The sequence below is a fragment of the Sinohyriopsis cumingii genome, chromosome 8 (assembly GCF_028554795.1).
Source record: "Sinohyriopsis cumingii isolate HCF-2022 chromosome 8, ASM2855479v2, whole genome shotgun sequence".
Classification (NCBI taxonomy): domain Eukaryota; kingdom Metazoa; phylum Mollusca; class Bivalvia; order Unionida; family Unionidae; genus Sinohyriopsis; species Sinohyriopsis cumingii.
The window spans coordinates 13,839,433-13,862,319 of record NC_142968.1 but is presented as its reverse complement, the minus strand read 5'-3'; the positions used below and the strand labels follow the sequence as shown (position 1 = coordinate 13,862,319).

Here is a 22,887-nt window from a genome sequence, read left to right as displayed (position 1 = left end):
TCAACGCCAGGTTACGCCGTTGATATTTATAACAGTTCAATCAAAACCGTGCTAGGGTGGCTAGGGGAAGCCCCTGATGCAAAACCGCATCTACCAGAACCTGTAAGATCCAATTACTTTTCTGATAATCAATCATATCATGACTTTCCTCCCTACTACTACACGAATGCTGCGAGTGATATGAGAAATTCAGACCCAGCTAAATCTTCTTATAGCGATGTTTACGTCTCACTGTGGAAGGGGACTAGGGTAAGTTGGCAATTCACCGCACTCGATCAGAGGGGGCTTTTTTCAGTATATGTCCTCATCACCAATGAGACCGCTGAAGTATATTTTAAAGAAATGAACAAATTATTTAAAGAACAACTTAAACTTCTACAACAATCCTTTCAGGAACATATTTCTGATCTATATAGTCCACGTGATAAAATTATCAAACATATCGAGATAATAAATCAAATAATCGACGACATGAAATATTATAACCGGCAACTGGTTCAGATGGTAATTGATGCCCCCGTGAAGAAAAATTTTCTGGAGATTTATAAAATAACGGAGGCTGAATTAAAAAATTTTAGATTTCCCAGATATAACGTACCTGAGATGTTAACGTCGTTATCCACGTTGTTGGATCAATCCTTCGAGGATATTCTTGCAGCGCACAAGTGATCATTCCCGGAACCTGCCATGTTAACACACAATAATTCCACCAGCGGTGACGGCAGACACATCTCTCCCAGGATTGTGAATATCACTGATGTCGTCGCGGTCAATCTTGTATGTGATGTCATCGATGGCAGTTACAACATAGACACGACAACATCGAATCAAGCCCAGCAAGGGTTTATATTGTATTCGTTTACTCCTACACAACCGCCTGGATTTTGATTGTGCAAGAGCCAATCAATCCAGTATCGTTGCGGTGTCATAATCCGACGCTGACAAGAATAAATTTTAAAGTTACTGACCAACAAGGCAGACTCTTGGACCTGCGTGGGGAAACAATCAGTGTAAATTTACTGGTGAAATCTTTCAATTAGCGATATCCATAACATAATAATGTCCACGAAATCTTCGAAACGATTTCACAGTGATTTTGACAGTGATTCAGATGAATCACTGACAGCACAATGTGATTCCGACAGTGATTTTATTGTTAGTGATTGTGAAACTGAATCTGAATCCGAATATGAATCTGAATCTGAATCACGCTGTGATTCCAGTGATTCCAGTGATTGGGAATCACAAGGTGATTCCGATGATAGCCCGGTTGGAAACATTTCAATCAGCAACAGCAACGTCGTGATAAATTATGTTAAATAAACACAATAAATATAATGACTGAAAATCCTAAAGGATTTTACCAGCATGTTCGCGTGCACATATTTGACCGAAAAGAACTTGCCGATGCGATCAGAGCCGCATTTACGCGAAATGAAAATATTTGATACCTGCTGAAAGATACCCGGATACGGGTGGGAAACGCAGAGCGTTTCCATGCTGAGCATTTCCAACGCGGCACCGATAAAATATTGCTGAGCAGTGACGATATCGAATGATTGCGCGACCGTGATTACATTTACGTGTTCTTCAGCGATGACGAAATTTTGAACTATGCACATTCTTGTTTGACCAGGGAGCAGTTAGTTGACGTTCTCGCGGGCGGAAATATTCCTTAATATTGCATTTAAACATACATATTTGCCCAAATATAACGTGATGAGATTTTCATGTTTCTCAGATGTTCGTTGTCGGCGACGTTGCAACGTCAACACGGTATCGTATGTTGGAATCAACTACGTGTCAGTGTTTGACAATGTCAAGTACTTTCCACGCCACGTCAGCAGCAAGTCATATAATCACCTGCCGCTGTCGTTGCCGCTGAAGTTTTCCCGATATGGTTTCTTAGAAGAGTATGACGATCATGAAAAATCACATTTCTTCAGAATCATGTACGGCTACGGTAAATGCCATCGAATCCTTGAAGACTACCATGAATACCACGACGAATATGAAGTTGATCAACCGATACACGCCGTTGATGCGCTTAAATTTCTTGAACGAATTATGATAACAGTGTTATCAAGTTAATCCTTGTCAAGTTGACGCAGTTGTTGCTCCCAGTCTGAAACACAGGGCGTTTCCGAGGCAATCTTTTTTTTTTACCGTGGGGTTTCGCGTTACGACGAAGGTAAAAAAAATATGCGAAAAATTTTTTTTTGGTCAAAATGCTGCAATTGTTCGCTAAAATAATTGTTACGGTAATTATTTTTCGGAAATTTTTATCAAGAAATTATTATCAGGAAATTATTATCAAGAAATTATTATCAAGAATTTTTTCCCCGAAATTATTCGTCGATGAGTAATTTATCGAGCTGATCAGAAAGAGCCTTTGAAAGTTTTTCTCGCTCGAATATTTTTCCGATGTCGTCGAGAATCCTTTTTATGACGCGAGCTACCGGCACGAAAGTCTTAATTTGGTCTCGGTGTTGACAAATAATTTTATATCGAAGTTCATCATTGAGCATCTTTACCATTCTGTATTCGCGCTTATGAGTTTTATAACCTTGTGCGCGAGCTTCTGCGATGCTATCGTATTGATCCTGCAACCACGCGGAATTAAAAATTTCACTTGATGTTGCGAATTTTTTTACAGCGTTAATTTCTTCGGTGAGTGTTGCAACTGTTTCCTCGTTCATTATACCTATAGCGTTTTTTTGTCTCTAATATGATGTCAAGGTTAGGCAGGTTCATAAAAAGATATAAATTTATCGTACTTTTCCGAGTATGCTGTCTTTGTTACAAGACTAATATTTCGATGGATTGATGCCGAGTGTATTCCGAAATATTTAGCGGCAGAATTCATTGATGGAAATTCTATTTCATCTGAGTCCATAACAGCAATAACAGGTCTCGAAGAAATCCTTTGAGTACCCCTTGTTTTGTTACGGGAGTTTTCACTTGGAGTAACAACCCTTAAGTTTTCTACACGGTTATCCAATTTATCTCTGTTGATGTGGTCGATAACTAATCCTGCAGGAATCGGTCCATGAAAACACTCAAAAATGAATCTGTGAAGACGATAATTTTTTTCTTGCTGGATTTACAGACATTAATTTGTTTATAACCACAGTTATTGATAATTCCAATTGGTTTTTTTAGTCTGCAGTTTCTAACTGTTCCGTCTGCTGAGGATTCGTAGTTATCGTAGATTGGGTGTCTTCTGAATTCCATTTGCCTATACTAGATACCTCTTGTTTGTTTAAATAGTAGTTCGGGTGGCTGTTGACGTATTCTTGTTCTGTAAAGATACGATTGTGTTTGCGCCGGTAATACCTGACGAGCTCACGAAATCTTTTACCGCCACATCCTGAACACAATTTTGTTTTTCCGCGGACTGCAATACCGCATATGGCACAAGTAACTCCGCCATTGGATCCTCGTTTGAAATTTTGATTGTGAGATGCACAATATTCTCCGACACATTTTCGTTGGCATCGCTGTTTAGTTCCCGCGATTTTCCATCCACAATAGTTTTCAGGCATATATATTTGCCATTTTTTTAATTAGACACTATTTGTCCTACTGTTATATATGGAAGAATTTGACAGATTGTCATCGATAAGACCAGCCCGGGGTAGATTTGACCTTGATAGATTAACCGGCGATGCGAAACGAAAAAATTTAACAACGTTAAATAACATCATCGGGCGAGCGAAACAAGAATTTCGTGCCGATGGCGCATCTCACGTATTCTCGACATATAAAATTATTCGTGAGAGTTTCGAAGATATTTTTGAAGAACTTTTTGGGGAAAAAGATTTTTCCGATGATGTCATCGATGGCACAATGACAGATACGCGTGCGAGCAACATTATTGAATATCTTGATGATAACAGATACGGTATACTAATAAAATTTATAGCCAGAGTCGTTGATGAAACCGGCGAGGAAAAATGGATTATACGTGATAAACGTGATCCTGTCCTTGCAACGGAAAAACAGTTTTGTTAAGTCGTCATAGCAGACCAGGAATGCTTGTTGGAATTGATAGTCCATATTATGTTAGAGCGTATCCTGTATCTGCAGTCATTTACGGGCTGTATGCGTTAAAAAAACCAAAAATTGATAAAGTCGCTCCGATGCGAATGACTGCGTGCACGACTACGTCGTCGACAAAATCCAAAGGATTTTCTGGAAACGCAAGCGTTTCTACGTTGAATTGTGTAGCCGAGCGAGTGATGGAACATTTCAGCAACGCAGCGCGGGGCAACGGTTTAACGCCGTCGAGAAAATCCAAGATAACAACATGGGCTAATCGAGTCAGCGATAGCGGAGCATCAATAGCGGATGTTGCTGCGTTGGAACGGCTATTGAGATTCCCTATAACTGTGAAATCGTTGACGGGAGAAGAATTATACAAATCAAAATACAACTGTTACGGATCCCCGATTTAAATTATTGATCATAACAGTCATGCTTGGACTGAATCAGTTAGGATATTTCCGCGAGATCGTGTTGTAAAATATTATCACGGAAACATATTCGACAGTATTTATGAAGCGAGCAAAACAGATCCTGTGTCGGTATGGTTGTTTAAAAGCGATGAAGATTCCGAATATGATCAGTTTGTGAGACCCAACGGAGAAGTATACCGAACTGAGTCGTTACAACACGAAATGAAAACACTCGCGGGAAAAATACTCAGTTTCCGCTGCCTCGTTAGATCAGTTACTGACGCGCTGTTTTACTGTTCCTAGTGTTGCCGCGCACATCGCCAGAGAACGAAACTCATGGAAACCAACCAGCGATAGATTCCTCGAGGATATCAAGCTGAGCTGTGTTGAATATGGTCACGGCAGATTGTGGAATACCCCGTATGATTACCGCGACATGATATCCGTAGATATGGCTGCGTGTTACCCGGGAAGCTTTCTCGGGTACGGCGAATGCAATAAATATTTTGCTAGATTTGGACATCCGACCAACTTGATGACAAGAGTATCCGTTGATGGTCCGCTACCCGATTTTGACTTGACCGGATTCGCCCGGGTGACATCATTTCGATTTGCTACGAAATTGCACCCGATCAACTATGTGTGGTTCGGCAGACATTTCGCAGAGAAAGGCTGGGTTCCTATAGTGTTGCTGCGGTATATGCTTGACAGTGGCGTGCTAACGTCGCTGACTGTCGGTGAAGCAATTATATGCTATCGCCGACAAACTGAAGTTTGGTTACCAACACCAATTGTTGAAAAAGAAATCATGGAAAAATGGACTCCAGAAATGATTAAGAATTACATCAGCAGCAGGGAAAGCGCAGCGAAGGATCTTGGACAAAGATTAATAGGGAAATTTACTCAGGGTGCAGCATTTGATCACAAGATACATCACAGCAGATTAATCCTCGATGATGCCGAATTGAATTATATAATAGCTGACGCCGCCGCAAGAGATGTATTTTGTCACCGCGAAGATGCGTTGTTGTCGAACGGAAAAAAATTAGGCACGATTGTTAGTTACCTTGATGGAGAATCATGCCAATACACACATTTGAGGTCCTCAATGTTGTCTTATGTTTCTATAAATTTGCTATCGATGGTAAACAGATTCCCCGATACCGCAGTGAGAGTTGCAACGGATTCATTTTATATAGCAAGAAAATACTTACCGCTGGTAAATAGCATCATACCAGAATCTTCATCATGGGGTTGCTGGAGAGTGAAAAATGAGAGATTACACGAGTATTGTGAATCAGCTGATGTTGAAATTAAAGACATTTATCGTGAATCAGCGATGACTGAAATATCTTCGACAAAGTCAACGCTACCGTTTGTGCATGATCCTGTTGCAAGACACAGAACTGTTTATCTAAACGGACCAGGCGGTTGTGGTAAGACAACTCGAGCAATTAATCTATTTCGAAATTCTGACATGATAGTGTTAACTCCCACACACAGACTTGCCAGGGAAATGAAACAACGCGGAGTTAATTCTTGTACTTATCACAGTTTTTTCAAATATAGTGGAGGTGAATTGACTCCTGAGCGAATGGGCACAAAGTATATTCCCCCATATACGTTATGGGATGAAGTAGACACTGTGCCGCTGGATACACTAAAAAGGTTTCTTGAATGGTTGATGACGACTAATACTGCGGTTATTATGTGCGGTGATCACGGCCAACCACCGCCGTTTACAGGTGAATCTCCGCATGATTGGTTGAAGAATTTTGTTGATTATTACGAAGAAATCGACGACGACATTAGAGCACTTGATGAGCGACTAAAGACGTTTAAAAAGCTGATTAGGCTGCAGAATAATAAAACTCAATGCGTAGCTATGCGCAAGGTAATTCCGAGGACACCCATGAGAGACTTCCTGGAAGCGTGGAAACCAAGTGATCTCATAGTGGCAAGTAGAAAAGTAGTCAGAGACATACTTCAGCAGCGATTACTTCAACTGCATAAAGAAAAATTTCCAACGCTGCCGGTACCGTTATGTTATAGACCAACAGATACACGATTACAAAATATCGATGTTGATATTCCAGGAAAATCGGAAAAGCAGCAGTTAGTGTTAAATGACATTGTGTTAGTTGATATTGGTGTTGATGCTGCACTTGCCGCGAATAAATCCCCGTGGATGTTAGGATACGCTATGACAATTCACTCAGCGCAGGGATTAACCATCGAAGACACAAAAGTTTGGATCGTTGATGATCGCATCGAGTGGTCAAGTTTAGTTTACTTAGCTGTGTCAAGAGTGCGAAGAATGTCTCAACTGGGAAGAATTGTGCTGGATACATCAACGACATCAGCCGTCGATGAGTCAGCGACGAATTCCGTGATAAGAAAAAAATTAACCGATTGCAAACATAGCGACAAAAAAAATAATCGGGAATTTGACCAACGTTTGGATGTTGAATTCGTAATTACGCTACGACGTCAACAACGTAATCGCTGCGTGAATTGCAATTGTGTAATGTTATGGAGATATCCGAAGAGTGACCCAAGACAGTTTACGTTAGACAGAAAAAATAGCAACCTTGGCCACACACGTGAAAATATCATGTTGACCTGTCTTGAATGTAATAGACGCAGAGGCGCAGCTGCAGCTATTTAAGTGTGGATCACTTTAGTGATCGAAATCACTTCAGTGATTTGGGTGGTAATTGTGTATCATCAGGAATCACCTGAAGTTGCTCACGGGTGAATCCGCGTTGAGGAGCAGTTGAATCCAATCTGTAGATTGCTGGTCTGCCAGTAGATCTTGTCACGGTGGATATCTTATGTGTGGTAACACTCCAAATGGGATCAGTCGCTCTTCGTTTACCACCTTCAAGTTCGCCGGGTTCATATAAATATCTAACTGTGACATTACCCAGCACTGGCTGCGTTGAAACAATATTTCGTTGACTGGGTATATATTTTTTTGTGACCGCGATGGCAGGTTTCATGTTAGTGGCTCGGGTGATCTCGTTATTTAGCGCAGTTATCACACTTGGTAATCTTGCAACCCATTCGCGCGATCTCGCATCTTGAATAAATTCTTTCGCGTATTGATATCCAAATAATCTTTCGGCGAGTGTTCGATTAAATCTCTCAATGATTGCCTGATCACGATGAATTTCAGTGTGTCCTCGTCGTATGGTAACGTTATGTTGCTTCATCAGCGATGATACTGCACCTTGAAATTCTTTGCCAGGATCAACTTGTAGCAGATGTGGCCATTGTAGACCACCTTGTGGTCCAGACCCTCGCTGATAAATTCGTTTAAACGCATCGGCTACTTCAGACGCCGTTTTAGTTGTTAACGGTTCCGCATATTTGTATCTACTTGCAACATCAACCACTGTTAACGCGTATTTATATGTTTTCCGACGAACAACATCATGTGGCAGAAATAGTATGTCAGCCTGATGAACTTCGTTGGGTACACTAACATCGAAATGTACGAAGTTGATTTGTTTGGGCGGTGGTAAATAAATTTGCCATATTGCCTGTTTCGATAGCCAATTTTTGGCGACCTCTCTTGTTACCGACGCTGACTTGGCGAGTTTATTAATTGCTGCGTTACCTCTCCAGTATCCGATCGGGGAATAATAAATCGACTTCATTGGAAATGCTTGCATCGTTATTAATTACTAGCGCCTAATACTAGTTTAGATTTCATTGCGGATCTTATTAACCAGTTAGCGAGTGACTCTTTAAGAGATTTATTTTTTATCGCGGATAACGCGAGAATTAATTTCACATCTGCGATATGTCTATGTTGCAAATCATGATTTTTATAAGCTACATCATGAACATGACAAGCTGCATCGATAGCGTTTATCGGATACTCGCCGGGTTTGGGCTGGTTGTCGCTGTCAAGTCTGATGTCAAGTCTGGTTCCGGGACCGCAGTAGTTGTATCTGGGAAGATGTTTTTCCCTGGGATACTTTGCCCAGGGAGCTCCAGGGAGTTTTCCAAGTTGGGCTGCGATGTCACCTCCGCTAAACTTTTTTTTTGAAATCTAAATTTTTTTGTGCCACATCGAGCACATCTACCAGAAAGTGCTTCTCTGTTATTCTTTGTTGTAATCGTTGTTAGGTCGTTTGTTGGGGTTCGTGCCTTGCACTTCACACAATATAAATCCATAATATTATTCATTTGTATACAAATGGAAGTTACTGATTTTTCTGTGACGAAGAAAAAAGAACCAGTAAAACATAATAGTGTGTTACCAAATTCTATCCGTATGATTATCATAGGACCATCTGGGTCGGGTAAAACACAGCTGCTGTTGAATTTGATAATGAAATGGATGAAATGGGATAAGCTATATTTGGTATCCCCGTCTGCAGATGACCAGCGATGCTATGATGTGTTAAAAGATTTTAACGAGAGCGCAAAAGCAGCAATCGGAAACTCTGTTTCCGGACGCGATGATGACATAGTTGAGTTTATAACTGACATCAATGATGCACCTGGCGTAGATGACATCGATGGGTCAATTAACAATCTAGTTGTGTACGATGATGTTATGCTGGATAAGCAGGCAAACCCGGCAAGAATATTCTCCCGTGGTAGACATAAAAACACAGATGTGATTTATGTAACTCAACATTATACACAAATTCCAAAAGTGATCAGAGATAACTGTAACGTTCTCGCGGTGTTCAATGGAGTTGATGTGCACACTCTGAGAAATATTCATCAGACTTGGTGCAGCGGAGATATGGACCTAAATAAATTCAAAAATTTCTTTAGTCATGCTCAACGAAAACCACACGGGTTTGTGACGATAAATTTACACGATCCCAGAACACGATATCAAGTTGGACTTGATACGTTATTTTGTTAAAAAATATCCCGAGAACAGCAGGGAGGGCGCTAAATCACGATGGTTTTATTATGTAATCTGTGCAGCAATAACGGTTTCCAAGACTAGATTATAGGATTAAACCCTTTATTTTAACAAATAGACACCTTTATTGTCGTGTTTACTAAAATAAAGGGTTTATTTTCCAAAATAAGAGTTAGTTTTGTAAAAATTATTGATAGAAAGGTTTTTAGACGGAAAAAACTTGTATGATTCGCCCTCCCTGCTGCTATTCAAAGTCTTATAAAAAGATATTCACTTTGTTTATACATATATGTTTTTGTGAATATACAATGTTTTCATATTTAAAATAGCACAATATTTTAACAATGGCTCCCATTGATTGGTATAAAATTTTATTTGCATCAACTACCATATATACTTGCTTACTGGTTGAAGCAAACTGCAAACAATAATTCACCTGCAGATCAGGGTATATGTTGTTTGTTCTACTACTAACAAACTGCACAGACCCAGATCTGCTGGATCATTATGTGATGGCAGGTCTGGGTCTGGGTCTGGGTCTGTGCAGTTTGCAGCTGGACTTGTTTTATAAGCAAGTATATATGGTATTTAATAGCAGTGGAACATTATAAGCAAGTATGTATGGTATTTAATAGAAGTGGAACATTATAAGCAAGTATGTATGGTATTTAATAAAAGTGGAACATTATCAGCAAGTATGTATGGTATTTAATAGAAGTGGAACATTATAAGCAAGTATGTATGGTATTTAATAGAAGTGGAACATTATAAGCAAGTACGTATGGTATTTAATAGAAGTGGAACATTATAAGCAAGTATGTATGGTATTTAATAGAAGTGGAACATTATAAGCAAGTACGTATGGTATTTAATAGAAGTGGAACATTATAAGCAAGTACGTATGGTATTTAATAGAAGTGGAACATTATGAGCAAGTATGTATGGTATTTAATAGAAGTGGAACATTATCAGCAAGTATGTATGGTATTTAATAAAAGTGGAACATTATAAGCAAGTATGTATGGTATTTAATAAAAGTGGAACATTATAAGCAAGTATGTATGGTATTTAATAGAAGTGGAACATTATAAGCAAGTACGTATGGTATTTAATAGAAGTGGAACATTATAAGCAAGTATGTATGGTATTTAATAGAAGTGGAACATTATAAGCAAGTATGGATGGTATTTAATAGAAGTGGAACATTATAAGCAAGTATGTATGGTAGACAGTATTAAAAAATCTTGCAGTGAATTCCCCATGTCTTTAAGACTATCTGCCCAGGAGAAGCAGTTGGTGTTATCCCAACGGTAACCAGACTTAAAATTAACCTTTTTTAGTAGCTAGCTGCATTATGATAGATGTAATATTTTCATATATTTTGAAGTAAAAAGTTCAACACACTTCAAATTTATCATTTTATTCATGGTTCAGTGATGTACTGTACCTACAGGATGACTGCTACTTTTTCCTAAAATCATTTCTAATTAAACTTTGACTTTTTCCTGAATCACATGATAATTGTTTATTAAAAAGTCATCATCATCATCATCATCATCATCATCATCGTCATCATCTTTTGAGGATGTGAGTATTATTATTATCATGATTAAGTTCCACCTCTTTCCCATTTTTAAGTTAACAAATATTCTTTTTGTTGTAAATTGGTTGGAAATACTTTGCAGAATTTTAAAAATGCAGAAAGGGGAGGAGCACACATTTTTTTAAAAAAGAATTTTAAAACTTCAGGATTGGGATGGGCACACATTTTATTTATAACAATTTTAAAACTTCAGGATTGGGATGGGTACACATTTTTTTAAAAAGAATTTTAAAACTTCAGGATTGGGAGGGGTACACATTTTTTTATAAGAATTTTAAAACTTCAGGATTGGGAGGGGCACACATTTTTTTTCTAACAATTTTAAAACTACAGGATTGGGAGGGGCACACATTTTCTTTTTTCTCCATCCTTTAAATCCGATTCAGTAAATTATGTCTGGATGCTAACCAACATCCAGAATTATTGCAAGTATTTGATCCTATCCAAAAAACATTTTACAAATAAACGCTTTGTTATTACGTAGAGAAATTGTACATTTCATAAAAAACTGTTGCTCCTGAATATTACAGTAAAACTGTGAACAGACCATTTTTAGTGGAGAAAAAAAAGAAGTTGAGATTTAACACCAAAAACCTAGACAATTCATTAACATGCATTAATGTAATAAAATAAAGGAAGCATATTTCTTTCAGGAATTCAAGTCTATGACAGAAGGTCTGCACCAGCTGCCACATACAACCAGTTACCACAAGACTGCTAATTGTTTCTGACTGTATGCATTATTTTTTTTAAGTTTCAGACTCTAAATGTACCTTGCTTCATGTTCTAATGTTTCCATCTATCATTTCGAAATGTAATGTGCACAGTTGAGAATAAATAAATAATGGCTGTGTGTTAGCTGGTAATGATGGAAAGTAAAGAGTCTTTATTTATGAATGATAAAGCATAAATAAATTAAAGATAAGGAATATATCAAGAAGACGGTAAGAAAGAACTATGTTAAATGGTAAAATTTGCTCAAGCTGCTTGCCGTAATGAAGCAGATACAAATGGCTGATGATATTAATTTTGCTAATATTGTTCTGCTCCTTTAGCTAGAGGGCTGCTATTTGGAATGCCTCACCAGTCAACCATAATCACTTGATATGGTATTCAGACCAACTAAGCTATTTTTGTAACACATCCATTGGAATGACCAAGCGTCATAATTTATATTGTTTTTCAAAACCAATTACTTCTATTTTGGCACCATGGTTTGCAGACTACATCAATACTAACGTGCAAGAATCAGTTACCTCCGAAACTGAAGAGCTTGACAAAAAGTTCTGCTCTACTGTTATTATGTACTTCTGAGAGAGGGACCAGGATAATGTGAAGTTGCCCGCACAATGTTGAGAACATTGGCAGACCTCTATGCTACTTTCATGTGCTGTGACTGAAAATTTCTTTATAGTTGGTAATTAGGGAAACTATGCACTATCTGAAGCAGACAGCTGATAAAAATGCCTAATCCTATATGCCTGAACAACTCCAAAGTACATTAACTTCAGCAGTCATGCAAACGTGCCTGAACAACTCCAAAGTACATTAACTTTAGCAGTCATGCAAATGAGCCTGAACACCTCCAAAGTACATTAACTTTAGCAGTCATGCAAATGAGCCTGAACTAGTCCAAAGTACATTAACTTTAGCAGTCAAGTAAATGAGCCTGAACTAGTCCAAAGTACATTAACTTTAGCAGTCAAGCAAATGAGCCTGAACAACTGCAAAGTACATTAACTTTAGCAGTCAAGCAAATGTGCCTGAACAACTCCAAAGTACATTAACTTTAGCAGTCAAGCTAATGAGCCTGAACAGCTCCAAAGTACACTAACTTTAGCAGTCAAGCAAATGAGCCTGAACAACTGCAAAGTATACTAACTTTAGCAGTATGCAAATGAGCCTGAACAACTCCAAAGTACACTAACTTTAGCAGTCAAGCAAATGTGCCTGAACAACTCCAAAGTACATTAACTTTAGCAGTCAAGCAAATGAGCCTGAACACCTCCAAAGTACACTAACTTTAGCAGTCAAGCAAATGTGCCTGAACAACTCCAAAGTACATGAACTTTAGCAGTCAAGCAAATGAGCCTGAACAGCTCCAAAGTACATTTACCTTAGCAGTCACGGAAATGAGCCTGAACAACTCCAAAGTACATTAACTTTAGCAGTCAAGCAAATGTGCCTGAACAACTCCAAAGTACATTAACTTTAGCAGTCAAGCAAATGAGCCTGAACAACTCCAAAGTACACTAACTTTAGCAGTTATTTAAACAAGGGAAATTAATTCTGCACAGTAGACAACACCAGCTTAAAAGTGCATGCAGTCAATGAATTATATAAAATAAAAGGTTATCAGTTGTTTTATTGCAAGTAAGCTTTGAAATTCAGCAAATGAAAATGACCAAGCAGCACTAGCAGTCTTTTGAGAGGTACACATCCAAAGTAAGGCCACTCTATAATCCAAATTACACCCACCAATCATGCAGTAAATAAATTGAATAAAAGTTACTTTAAGAACTGCTATATTTGCTTTAAATAACCTGGATAACCAGCAAAGGAAAGAGGTTTAGTTCTGCTCTGCAGTTTCACTGTTTCATTATCACTGGTTATCATGGTTATATAAGGCAGACCTTGAAAATCTTCGCTGTTATTAAAGTAACTTCTAATTCAATTTCCGGTCATATTTCTTCCAATTTACCTTTGAAATCCTTGAACTGAAAGTGACCAAGTGGTACAAGCAGTCTTTGAGAGGGGCATATCTTTAGTAAGACCAAGCTGTATACACTACACTTCATGTTTTGAAATTTTATATCCTTGATGCTTTTCGTTTTATAATGGGCTGGCCGGATCAGGTCAGGTGCTGGGCATGGGTAGTGGATCCAATATTCAAAAGGGTCCGGGCTTTCCAAAAAAGGGCACCAAAGTAAAGTATGTTTCAATTTACTTAAAGTGTGCATAACACCCAATAAACCAGTGACCAGTAACTGTACATTTGTGCGTGTGTATGTGTGTGTCTGGTTTGTTTTTTTGCCTGGGGAGGTGGCCCAGAAACCCTGCAAACCCCACCAACTCCAGCCTTGACCATGGGTGTGGGTGTGGGTGTTCTTAATAGTGCATTTTCTTTTCAGCATTACACTATACTAGCTAAATAGCTAAAACAGAATTATAACTCGCAAAATGCTGGTTTGATAGTGTTAATTTAAAGTGCTGCTGATCATGGGAAATAGAGTTTCCTCTGACCCTCCCATCCAATTCCACCCTTTTAAGATATTTAGACATTTATGGTATGTTAAGTATAGTTAATTTATACTGGGGGCATTTTTGTATGTTTTTTTAAGTGTTTCTTTTCATTATATGCTATGGATAATTGCATTTTGGACTTGATCTTGTCCAAAATCAAGCTCAATTTTATACGTGACCTTAATCATTGATTTTGGTTTATTAAAAACATCTTTATCTCAATCTGAGTCTAGAACTATTGGAAATTCTCCATGAAATGATGGATCTACCTGTTGTTTACTACATTTTATTTTATGATTTTAGAAACAGACTCTTTATTATCACTAAGGTTTTATTTTCTAAACATATTTGGAACCTTCTGGATTATTTTCCATTAGGTAATACATGTAGTTGTTATTTATAGAAAATGCTAATTGTGACATGAGGTCATGTAGAGGACTCTGAAATCTTCTTCTTCTAAAAATCATTCATTCCTGCTTTAAGATCTTAGCAGAATCAATTGTATTATTGTTGTGTCCAGTAGTTCATTTGGGTTGGAATTTATTTATTCAACTTCATTATTCAGTGAAAATACAGAGTGCTCATCAAATATAACATTCTTGGAAATAGAGACTTGAATTTATAGAGAAATTTCAAATAAGGATATATTCCTGGATTGCATTATGGTAATCTGATTCAACAAAGACTGTCTGTACATCATCAATACACATGCCACCACTGGCATATCAACACTTCCTGTGTTGGATTTAATTTGGATTTCCATTAAGGTTTATTCAGAACATTATTCATTAGAATTTGTGTCTCTACTTCTAGGATTATTTGGGATTCAACATGCAATACCAAAAGTTCTCTTTTTTCTTTTTTTTACATTTTCACTTTGTATTCTGGCGCAATAAATTATTAGTTGAGTTTTACATAGCTTGATGCTTGTCACTCATTTCTATTACTTATTTTATGACCATAAAGTCCTAATAACTGTGGTGAGGGGGTTTGAGCCAATTACCTATCCAAAAGTTGGAATTCACCTGTATATGTAGCCGCTAACTAAAGGGGTGTGGCAAACATAAACAAATTTGCATCAACCTATACCTGCGTAAACTCAATAGAAAGATGAGTTATTTTATCAGAAATTTCAAGTATAATATTTGTGAGGTCTTAAATTCATTCACAGATGAGGCCAAATGTTCATGAGATTTGGCCTAGAACTCACTATCTGCATTGCCCAAATGCAGCTATTTGCAAATAATGTGCTCACATTATATCAACAACAACCTTTCCTATGTTGTTGACGAAAAAAATTCTAAAATATTAAAGTCACATAATATTTGTAGAAAAATAAAAAGAACCAAAATTCTCAACATATTTATTTTGAAACAACGACCAGAAATCTGTCACTGTCATAGACCAAAAAGTAGATCTCCACCTTTTTTCCTGACATTTCCGCTACCAGAAATATCAGGCTGAAAAACAAGCGCAGATCTCTTGTCTGTTTTTTTGCTATCGCAGCAACCTAGAGAAAGCTAGATTCATTGCACAGAAAGTGCATGTCAATGGGGTAGTCAAATGACACCAGCAAAAACATCGTTAACACTGTGTATTCCAGCTTTTCAATCAAGCAATTGGCTAAGACCCACACAAAAACATAATGTCAAACTATCTCAGATAGAGTGGGAAGGATCAGAGGAAACTCCAACTATATGGGAGATAACCCACTGTGACCACTGTAAACAATATATATATATATATATATATATATATATATATATATATATATATATATATATATATTCATTAGCAACAACCCAGTATATGCTCCCAACATGAATCAATTCTATTTGAATACAGTATGAATAAGGATTAGGAAAACATTCAGCCATTAGCAAATGTGTAATGATATGTTTTAATCTACGTTCCATTTGCGCCGCCAACTGAAGATTTTGAATGCTTCCTGGCTAATATTTTCTTACATTTTTCTCTGCATTGACATTTTAATCGTGTGATTTGGACCAGTTTCTATAACAAACTGTATGCAAGTGTTATCCCCCCCAAAAATATAAGAAAAACATTACCTGTACATTTCATATAGCTCCTAAAACTGATGAAACTGTAATGAGTGTCGTCTGATCAATACAGCTAGCATGGCATTTTATGTTCCGGGTACGTGTTCACAGGTATTACACTTGGGGCATGCTTGTTTGGGAATTGACATTGTCAAAACGTACAGAATCAAATCGAATAACACTATATACCCTTCTCACACAGTGAGCGCACTGCGTAGTGTGTGTGTGTGTGTGATTAGGATTTTTAACGTAGCTTTAACAATTTTTCAGTCATATGGCTACGATATCTGCAGTGTGGCCGTTTATAGTGATGTCTAGCACTGCAGACATGTAGCATGATGTCCCTCCCAGTCACATTATCCTGACACCAGGCCGACAAGTCCTAACACTATAGTCTGATAATACAAACCCGTTTGTTTGTACTCCCCAACCGATTTAAACAATGGAAACTTTAATGTGATAAAAAGTGCAAGGAACTTAGTTAATTCATTCATTGATTTAGAGTTTCTAACCTGACTCCGAGTAGAGTGGCCCTAACCCCGTCACCATGTGCGGCTTTCATGCTTAACGGAAGTTTTCAGTGTAAGGGACGGATAATTGCTCGGATCCATTTCCAGTTTCTGAACAAGTCCATTTTCAACAAAGGGGTGCATCGCGATTACAGATGTACATACATAAGTCGTCTGCTTCCGATATTTACAATGTCGAATCAAGCAAAGAAAAATAATGACAACTACAAATTTGCTTTTCATGTGGATTTAATAAGTGGTTTAATTTCTATGTTCATATATGTGTTGAAAGCATGCTTGTATCATCATAAGTGGTGATATCTTCAAAAGAATAGCTCGTAGACGAAAACACAAGTCACGTGTTTAATCAACACACACGAAGGTAACTCCTTCAAGACCACTACAGAATAGAGAGTAACAGTTGTCTTTCTTAGATCATATCAACATCCCTTTTTCTCTAACGAAACTAATTGAGATCTAAACAAAACATCAATTTATGAACAAGTTAACAGGTTATAAAATTTACAGTTACAAAAAGTACTGGCTTTGGATTTTTTGACTTAGATAAAAATTATTGACTAGACTTTAACTGAAAATGATTTAAAGAAGACAGGATTTTATACTATGCAGTCATCAAAATGCAATGCAAATAAATTCAACTAATTTAGCTAACAATAACTGTAACACTTGAAAACATTTCTAGATCGCTACAGGGGATTATTATGTCCCTCACAACTGCATAAAACTGACTCAAAACCTCAGATAGTCTTTGAGATAGGTTGGCGTCTTCACTTCGCGCCTGGGTCTTATAACTGGTGTAGTCGCTGATTCCAGGCATGTCGACTCTGGTACGGGACGCCTCTGATCAGGTTCCTTTACATGCGTGTCAGCCGTTTGCTCCTGTACAGTTGTTCTTTCCGGTGATTTATCGCGGATTTGTACTGGGATTGATGTCGGTCTTATGTGTTCACTATTTCTCTTGTATTGAACACCATCCGTTGAAGTTACAATACAGTTTCGGTCGTTTGATTCTGTAATAACACCTTTTCTCCAGGGTTTATCTGGTTTGTGTCGGAAATATACAGGCTGACTGTTTTCAAGTTTTAGTTTAATTCTAGCACTGCGGTCATAACTTTTCTTGATACAGTCCTTCCTAGCATCTCGCTTCTTGTTTCTGGGCGACTTCTTTTGAACCAAAGGTAGCATTGATCTTGTTTCTCTCCCAAACATCATTTGGGCCGGACTTAGACCAGTGTCCTGTCTTGGAGTATTCCTTAGTTCTAGCAGTGCTTCGTACTGATCAGTCCTAGAGTTCAGGCATTTAACCATCATGCCTTTTATAATCTTCACACCGGCTTCGGCTTTGCCATTTGACTTTGGGTGATGAGGAGAAGTCACGTGATGTTGAATGCCCCACTGTTTCGTGAACTGACCGAATTCGTCAGACGTAAATTGTGGTCCACCATCGCTGATGATTATTCTAGGTATTCCAAATTGCGCAAACTGCTTCTTGAGTTTGATAATGACTTGACTTGATGATGTTGTGGTGAGTAAATCAACGTCTATAAAATTTGAGTAATAATCAATCGCCAGCAAATAGTTTCTACCCTGTATTTCAAACAAGTCTAACCCAATTTTCTCCCATGGGTAGTTGCCGTCATCATGTTGCCGCAGGGGCTCTTTCTGGAGTTTTGGCTTTCTCTCCATGCAGTGTTCACAATTGTCTGCTAATTGTCTTATTTCTTGATTCATTCCCAGCCAGAAAACGGTTCCTCGTGCTCTCCTAACCATACTGTCAAAGCCAAGGTGGGCACTATGTAAACGTTCTTTAATTTGTCCTCTCCAAGCTTTTGGAATTAAAACAGCTTCCCCTTTCAGTATTATACCGTCATAAAAGCTCAGTGTGTCTCTGATAGAGAAATAAGGTCTCACTTCAGGCTTTAGGTCATTTTTGTTTTTGGGCCATCCTTCTATAATACGGTCAATCAACAACTGACAAGTTGTGTCTTTGGCAGTTTCTCTCCTGATTTCTGTAATTCGCGCATCCGGAATTTTATCAAACATTTCGACCTCACATACTTTCAGCCTAGTCAGTTCAGTGTCATCTGACAAACTATAAGCACGACTTAGTGTGTCCGCAATGATTAATTCAGATCCTTTGACGTACCGAAACGTAACATTGTATCTAAACATCTTCATTAGAATGTCTTGTAGCCGCTTTGGTGCTTGACTGAGTGGTTTCTTCAGGATGGTTTCCAGAGGTTTATGGTCGTTTTCAACAATCACTGGGCGACCATATGTGTACTGATCGAACCTCTCTAGCCCATACAATACTGCAAGCGCTTCTTTTTCTATTTGTGCCCAGTTCCTTTCAGCTGGTTTCAAAGATCTTGATGCAAACTCAAGTGGGTGTCCATCTTGCAGCAGAGCAGCTCCTAGGCCATCTTTATTACTATCAACTTGTAGTACCAAGTCCTTATTCGGATCGTAGATTGCTAACACATCTGTTTGCTTTAACAGTTGTTTCACTCTTTCAAAAGCTTCCGTGCATTGTTTTGTCCATTTCCACGGTGTCTTCTTTCTAGTCAGGTTTCTCAATGGTTCAAGAGTCTCAGACAGATTTGGCACAAATTTAGCCATATACTGTACCAATCCACAAAATCGTTTGATTTCAGTAACGTCCGTCGGAGCATTCATTTCAAGAACAGCTTTGATTTTATCGTTATCTGGCTTGATACCTTGTGGTGTGATTCTGTGTCCATGGAAAGTGATTTCTGGGCCCATATCCTTCTTTCCTTCATTCAAAACAATGTGCCTCTCTTCACAGCGTTTGTAAAGCTTTGCCAGCTTTTCATCATTGTCTTTCTGATCTGCTATTTCATTATCACCACAACCAACGATGATAATATCATCCGCAATTGTAAATATGCCTTCAAGGTCGCTAAGAGCTTCATTCAGTTTCCGCTGAAATATTTCACTGGATACATTCAGTCCGAACGGTAGTCGAGCCCATCTGTATCTTCCAAACGGTGTTATCATAGTAGTAAGTAGACTGGATTTTTCATCAAGTCTAATATGCCAATATGCTTCTTGCACATCGAGTTTCGTGAATACTTTGGCATTATGTAATCCTGGAACTACGTCATCAAAAGTTGGAAGTCTATATCGTTCTCTCACTAACACTTTGTTCAGCGGTTGAGGATCTAAACATATCCTCCACGATCCATTGCTCTTCTTTGTAATTGCCATCTGGCTAACCCATTCAGTTGGTTCTGTAACTGGTATTAAAATGCCGCGTTCTGTCAGTAGGTCAATTTGTTCTTTCACCTCAGTTCTCACTGCCAGCGGTATGTTGCGAGCTGGCAATGCCCTGGGTTTTGCATCATCTGTGAGTCTGAGGTTCACTTCACCAAGATCTCCGAGGTGGCGTTTGACGCTTCCGATAAAGTTATCGGTGTTAATTGTGACCAGTTTCAGTTCTTGAACCGCTTTCAAACCTAGCAAGCAATCTAGCTCATTTGGCACAATTACAAAAGTTACGTTATAAGTTTCATTGTTCACTGGGTTTGTCACTGTCAGAGTTGCCTCCCCTAAGGATTTCGCTGTTGACTTGTTCCACATTCTGAGATGTGACACTTTCTGTATTCTCTGAGATTTTCGGACAAATCTCTGTTGGATTGTATTTACCTGGGCCCCAGTGTCAATGTGAAATGTTACATCACAGTCATTTACAATCATTTTGGCTTTTGCCTTTGAATTGATCGAACTGTCAATGTAGTTAAGCCAGAATTCTTCTTCTGTAGCTTCTTCGGGCTTGTCATTTTGGTCAACTGTTTGCACTTTCTTGCAGCATGATTTGAAATGGTTCTTTACACCACAGTTGTTACATCTCTTTCCCCAGGCTGGACATTTTTCTTTGCTTCGTTCATGAAACAGTCCACAGAAACCGCACTTAAGTTTCGGTCTTACCAATCCAGTACCAGATACACCTGCTTGTGATCGTGGTTTCGCGTTATCAACTTTGTTCACCGAATCATGTACTTTGTCTTGTCTGATTTCTTGCACATGTCTATTTGACTGTTCAAATGCTCGGCAAGTTTGAAGACACTTGTCAAGTTCAAGTTTTTCTTCTCTCAACAACAATTCTTGGAGCTTACCACTTGTGCTGAGTACAATTTTATCTCTTATCATTCTGTCTTTTTCTTTGAAATTGCACGACTCTGCTCTTCTCCTAACTTCGGTAAGGAAATGTTCGAACGATGTAAAGTCATCATATTTCACACACCAGAACCTGTGGGTTTCAAGAACTTCATTCCTCCGTGGATTACAGTAGGTTTCAATCTGTTGCAGAACTTTGTCTGGATCGTTTTTGTCATCTTGATTTGCCCATACAAACTGGTCATAAATGTCAATTACCTTCGGTCCTGCACAGTGTAAAATGATGCTGGTTCGAACTGTCTTGTCTTTGTTTTGGGAACCACTAGCGGTCAAATATATTTCTATCTGTCGCTTCCATCTCTTGAAGTTTTCACTTATGTTTCCTTCAGTAATATCTAAAGTCCCAGGTGGCTTTAACGAGTCCGCCATGTCGAACGAATCAAATCGGGACGAATGTTCAATTAAATGTGATCTATTTTCGCGACCTGGCTTGGTCAAATTTTCGGAGTTTCTTCAACTCTGTGCGTTTATCCAGCGAAAATCAACGTTGCAGACGTTATCAGGATATGCGTTCACCGCTGCCACCATGTTGAAAGCATGCTTGTATCATCATAAGTGGTGATATCTTCAAAAGAATAGCTCGTAGACGAAAACACAAGTCACGTGTTTAATCAACACACACGAAGGTAACTCCTTCAAGACCACTACAGAATAGAGAGTAACAGTTGTCTTTCTTAGATCATATCAACAATATGCAGAGGGATATAATTCCAAATTCTCAACGTTATGTAATTTACGCAATTATTCAGCAGTTACCGAACAGGATGAACTACGTCATTATGTTGTCTGATGGATATAAACTAGCCTATAGTGTACGCAATATGGCGCCGTGTTAGTATGGAAAGTCCGTTAAGCATGAAATGGTGCATGGTGCAGGGGATGCCATCATTAGTGCCATTCTGGTCACAGTCAGTTAGAAATTATAAATCAATGATTCAGTTGACTTTGTTCTGTGCACTTTTTATCGCAATAAACGTTCTCGTTTTTGAAATGGGGGGGTTTACAAACAAACGGGGATGTAGAGTCAGACTATAACTTCTTAATGCTGAGCGCCTAGCGAGGCAGCTGTTAGTACCATTTTTGTAAGTCTTTGGTATGACTCGGCCGAGGTTCGAACCCACGACCTCCCGCTTCCGAGGCGGACGCTCTAACCACTAGGCCACCGGATCGGTGTGCACTACGTAGTAAAAATCCTTCACATTTGAATGTGATCATGACATCACTAAGTGGTTTGGTTTGTGAATACCAGGATCGCCTGCTTAATTATTTTCGAGGGGTGGGACGTGTAATGGTCAGCTATTTAGAATGTAAGCAAAAACGTGTTTGGAAGTGTAATCCGGAGGGGAGCCCCCAGGGCCGACACTGGGGGGGGGGGGGGAACAAGAACAATAACTTGGAATGTCCTGGATATTTCTTACCCCAGAGCCTGTGATCGCTCTCTACAGCTCTGGGTGCCCACCCACCCCACCGCCTTTTTTCCCCTTCGTGTTGGCGCCCATGGTAACCACGTGAGTGGCTGATCAGGTTAGTTTGTGTACTATTTGTGGTGCATTGCACAGGAGATGCGACACGGAGTTGCTTGATCAACAGAGGGCGTACCGCAGATCCGAAGTTTACGCTGCCACACTGCCTCTGCAGTTCTCCTAATCCTGCAGCTCCAATGAGATGCGCCAGATGGAACAATCATATGCGAGACCGCCTCAAGATTCAGGGTCAGTGTTGAAGTGTTTCAAGGATGAAGGTTTATTGGGGGTTTATTCTGACCTCCCTTAGATATGTTTCGAATGCCTGCCCAGTGTTTGGGACCTTGTCGTACCATCTAATACGCATCAGTTTCCTCAGACAGCCCATGTGAAATGGAGACTTAACGAAGAAGTATTGTTTTCGCCATTAAAGTAAGTTT

The 22,887-nt window shown here is 38.8% G+C and overlaps 2 protein-coding genes across 6 annotated transcripts in view; one reads left to right on the top strand and one right to left on the bottom strand.

The window, feature by feature from the left end:
• LOC149793008 (uncharacterized) overlaps positions 1-22,887 on the bottom strand; it is a 51,076-nt gene that overhangs the window by 18,347 nt on the left and 9,842 nt on the right. The window contains exon 1 of one of the 5 annotated variants that reach the window (XM_089966878.1): positions 16,770-16,815. The exons of 3 other annotated variants lie outside the window; for them this stretch is intronic. In XM_089966878.1, the coding sequence (XP_089823004.1) occupies positions 16,770-16,806 (37 nt within the window). In that variant the 5' untranslated portion in view covers positions 16,807-16,815. Of the gene's footprint in view, positions 1-16,266; positions 16,388-16,769; positions 16,816-22,887 lie in introns of those variants that run through there. One more of the 5 variants, XM_089966879.1, reaches the window with a different exon arrangement.
• The window catches only part of LOC149793007 (uncharacterized), a 79,747-nt gene continuing 78,891 nt past the window's right edge, over positions 22,032-22,887 (top strand). Inside the window, exon 1 of the mRNA XM_089966883.1 lies at positions 22,032-22,879. The gene's annotated coding sequence lies outside the window, so the exon portion shown is untranslated. The remainder of the gene's footprint in view (positions 22,880-22,887) is intronic.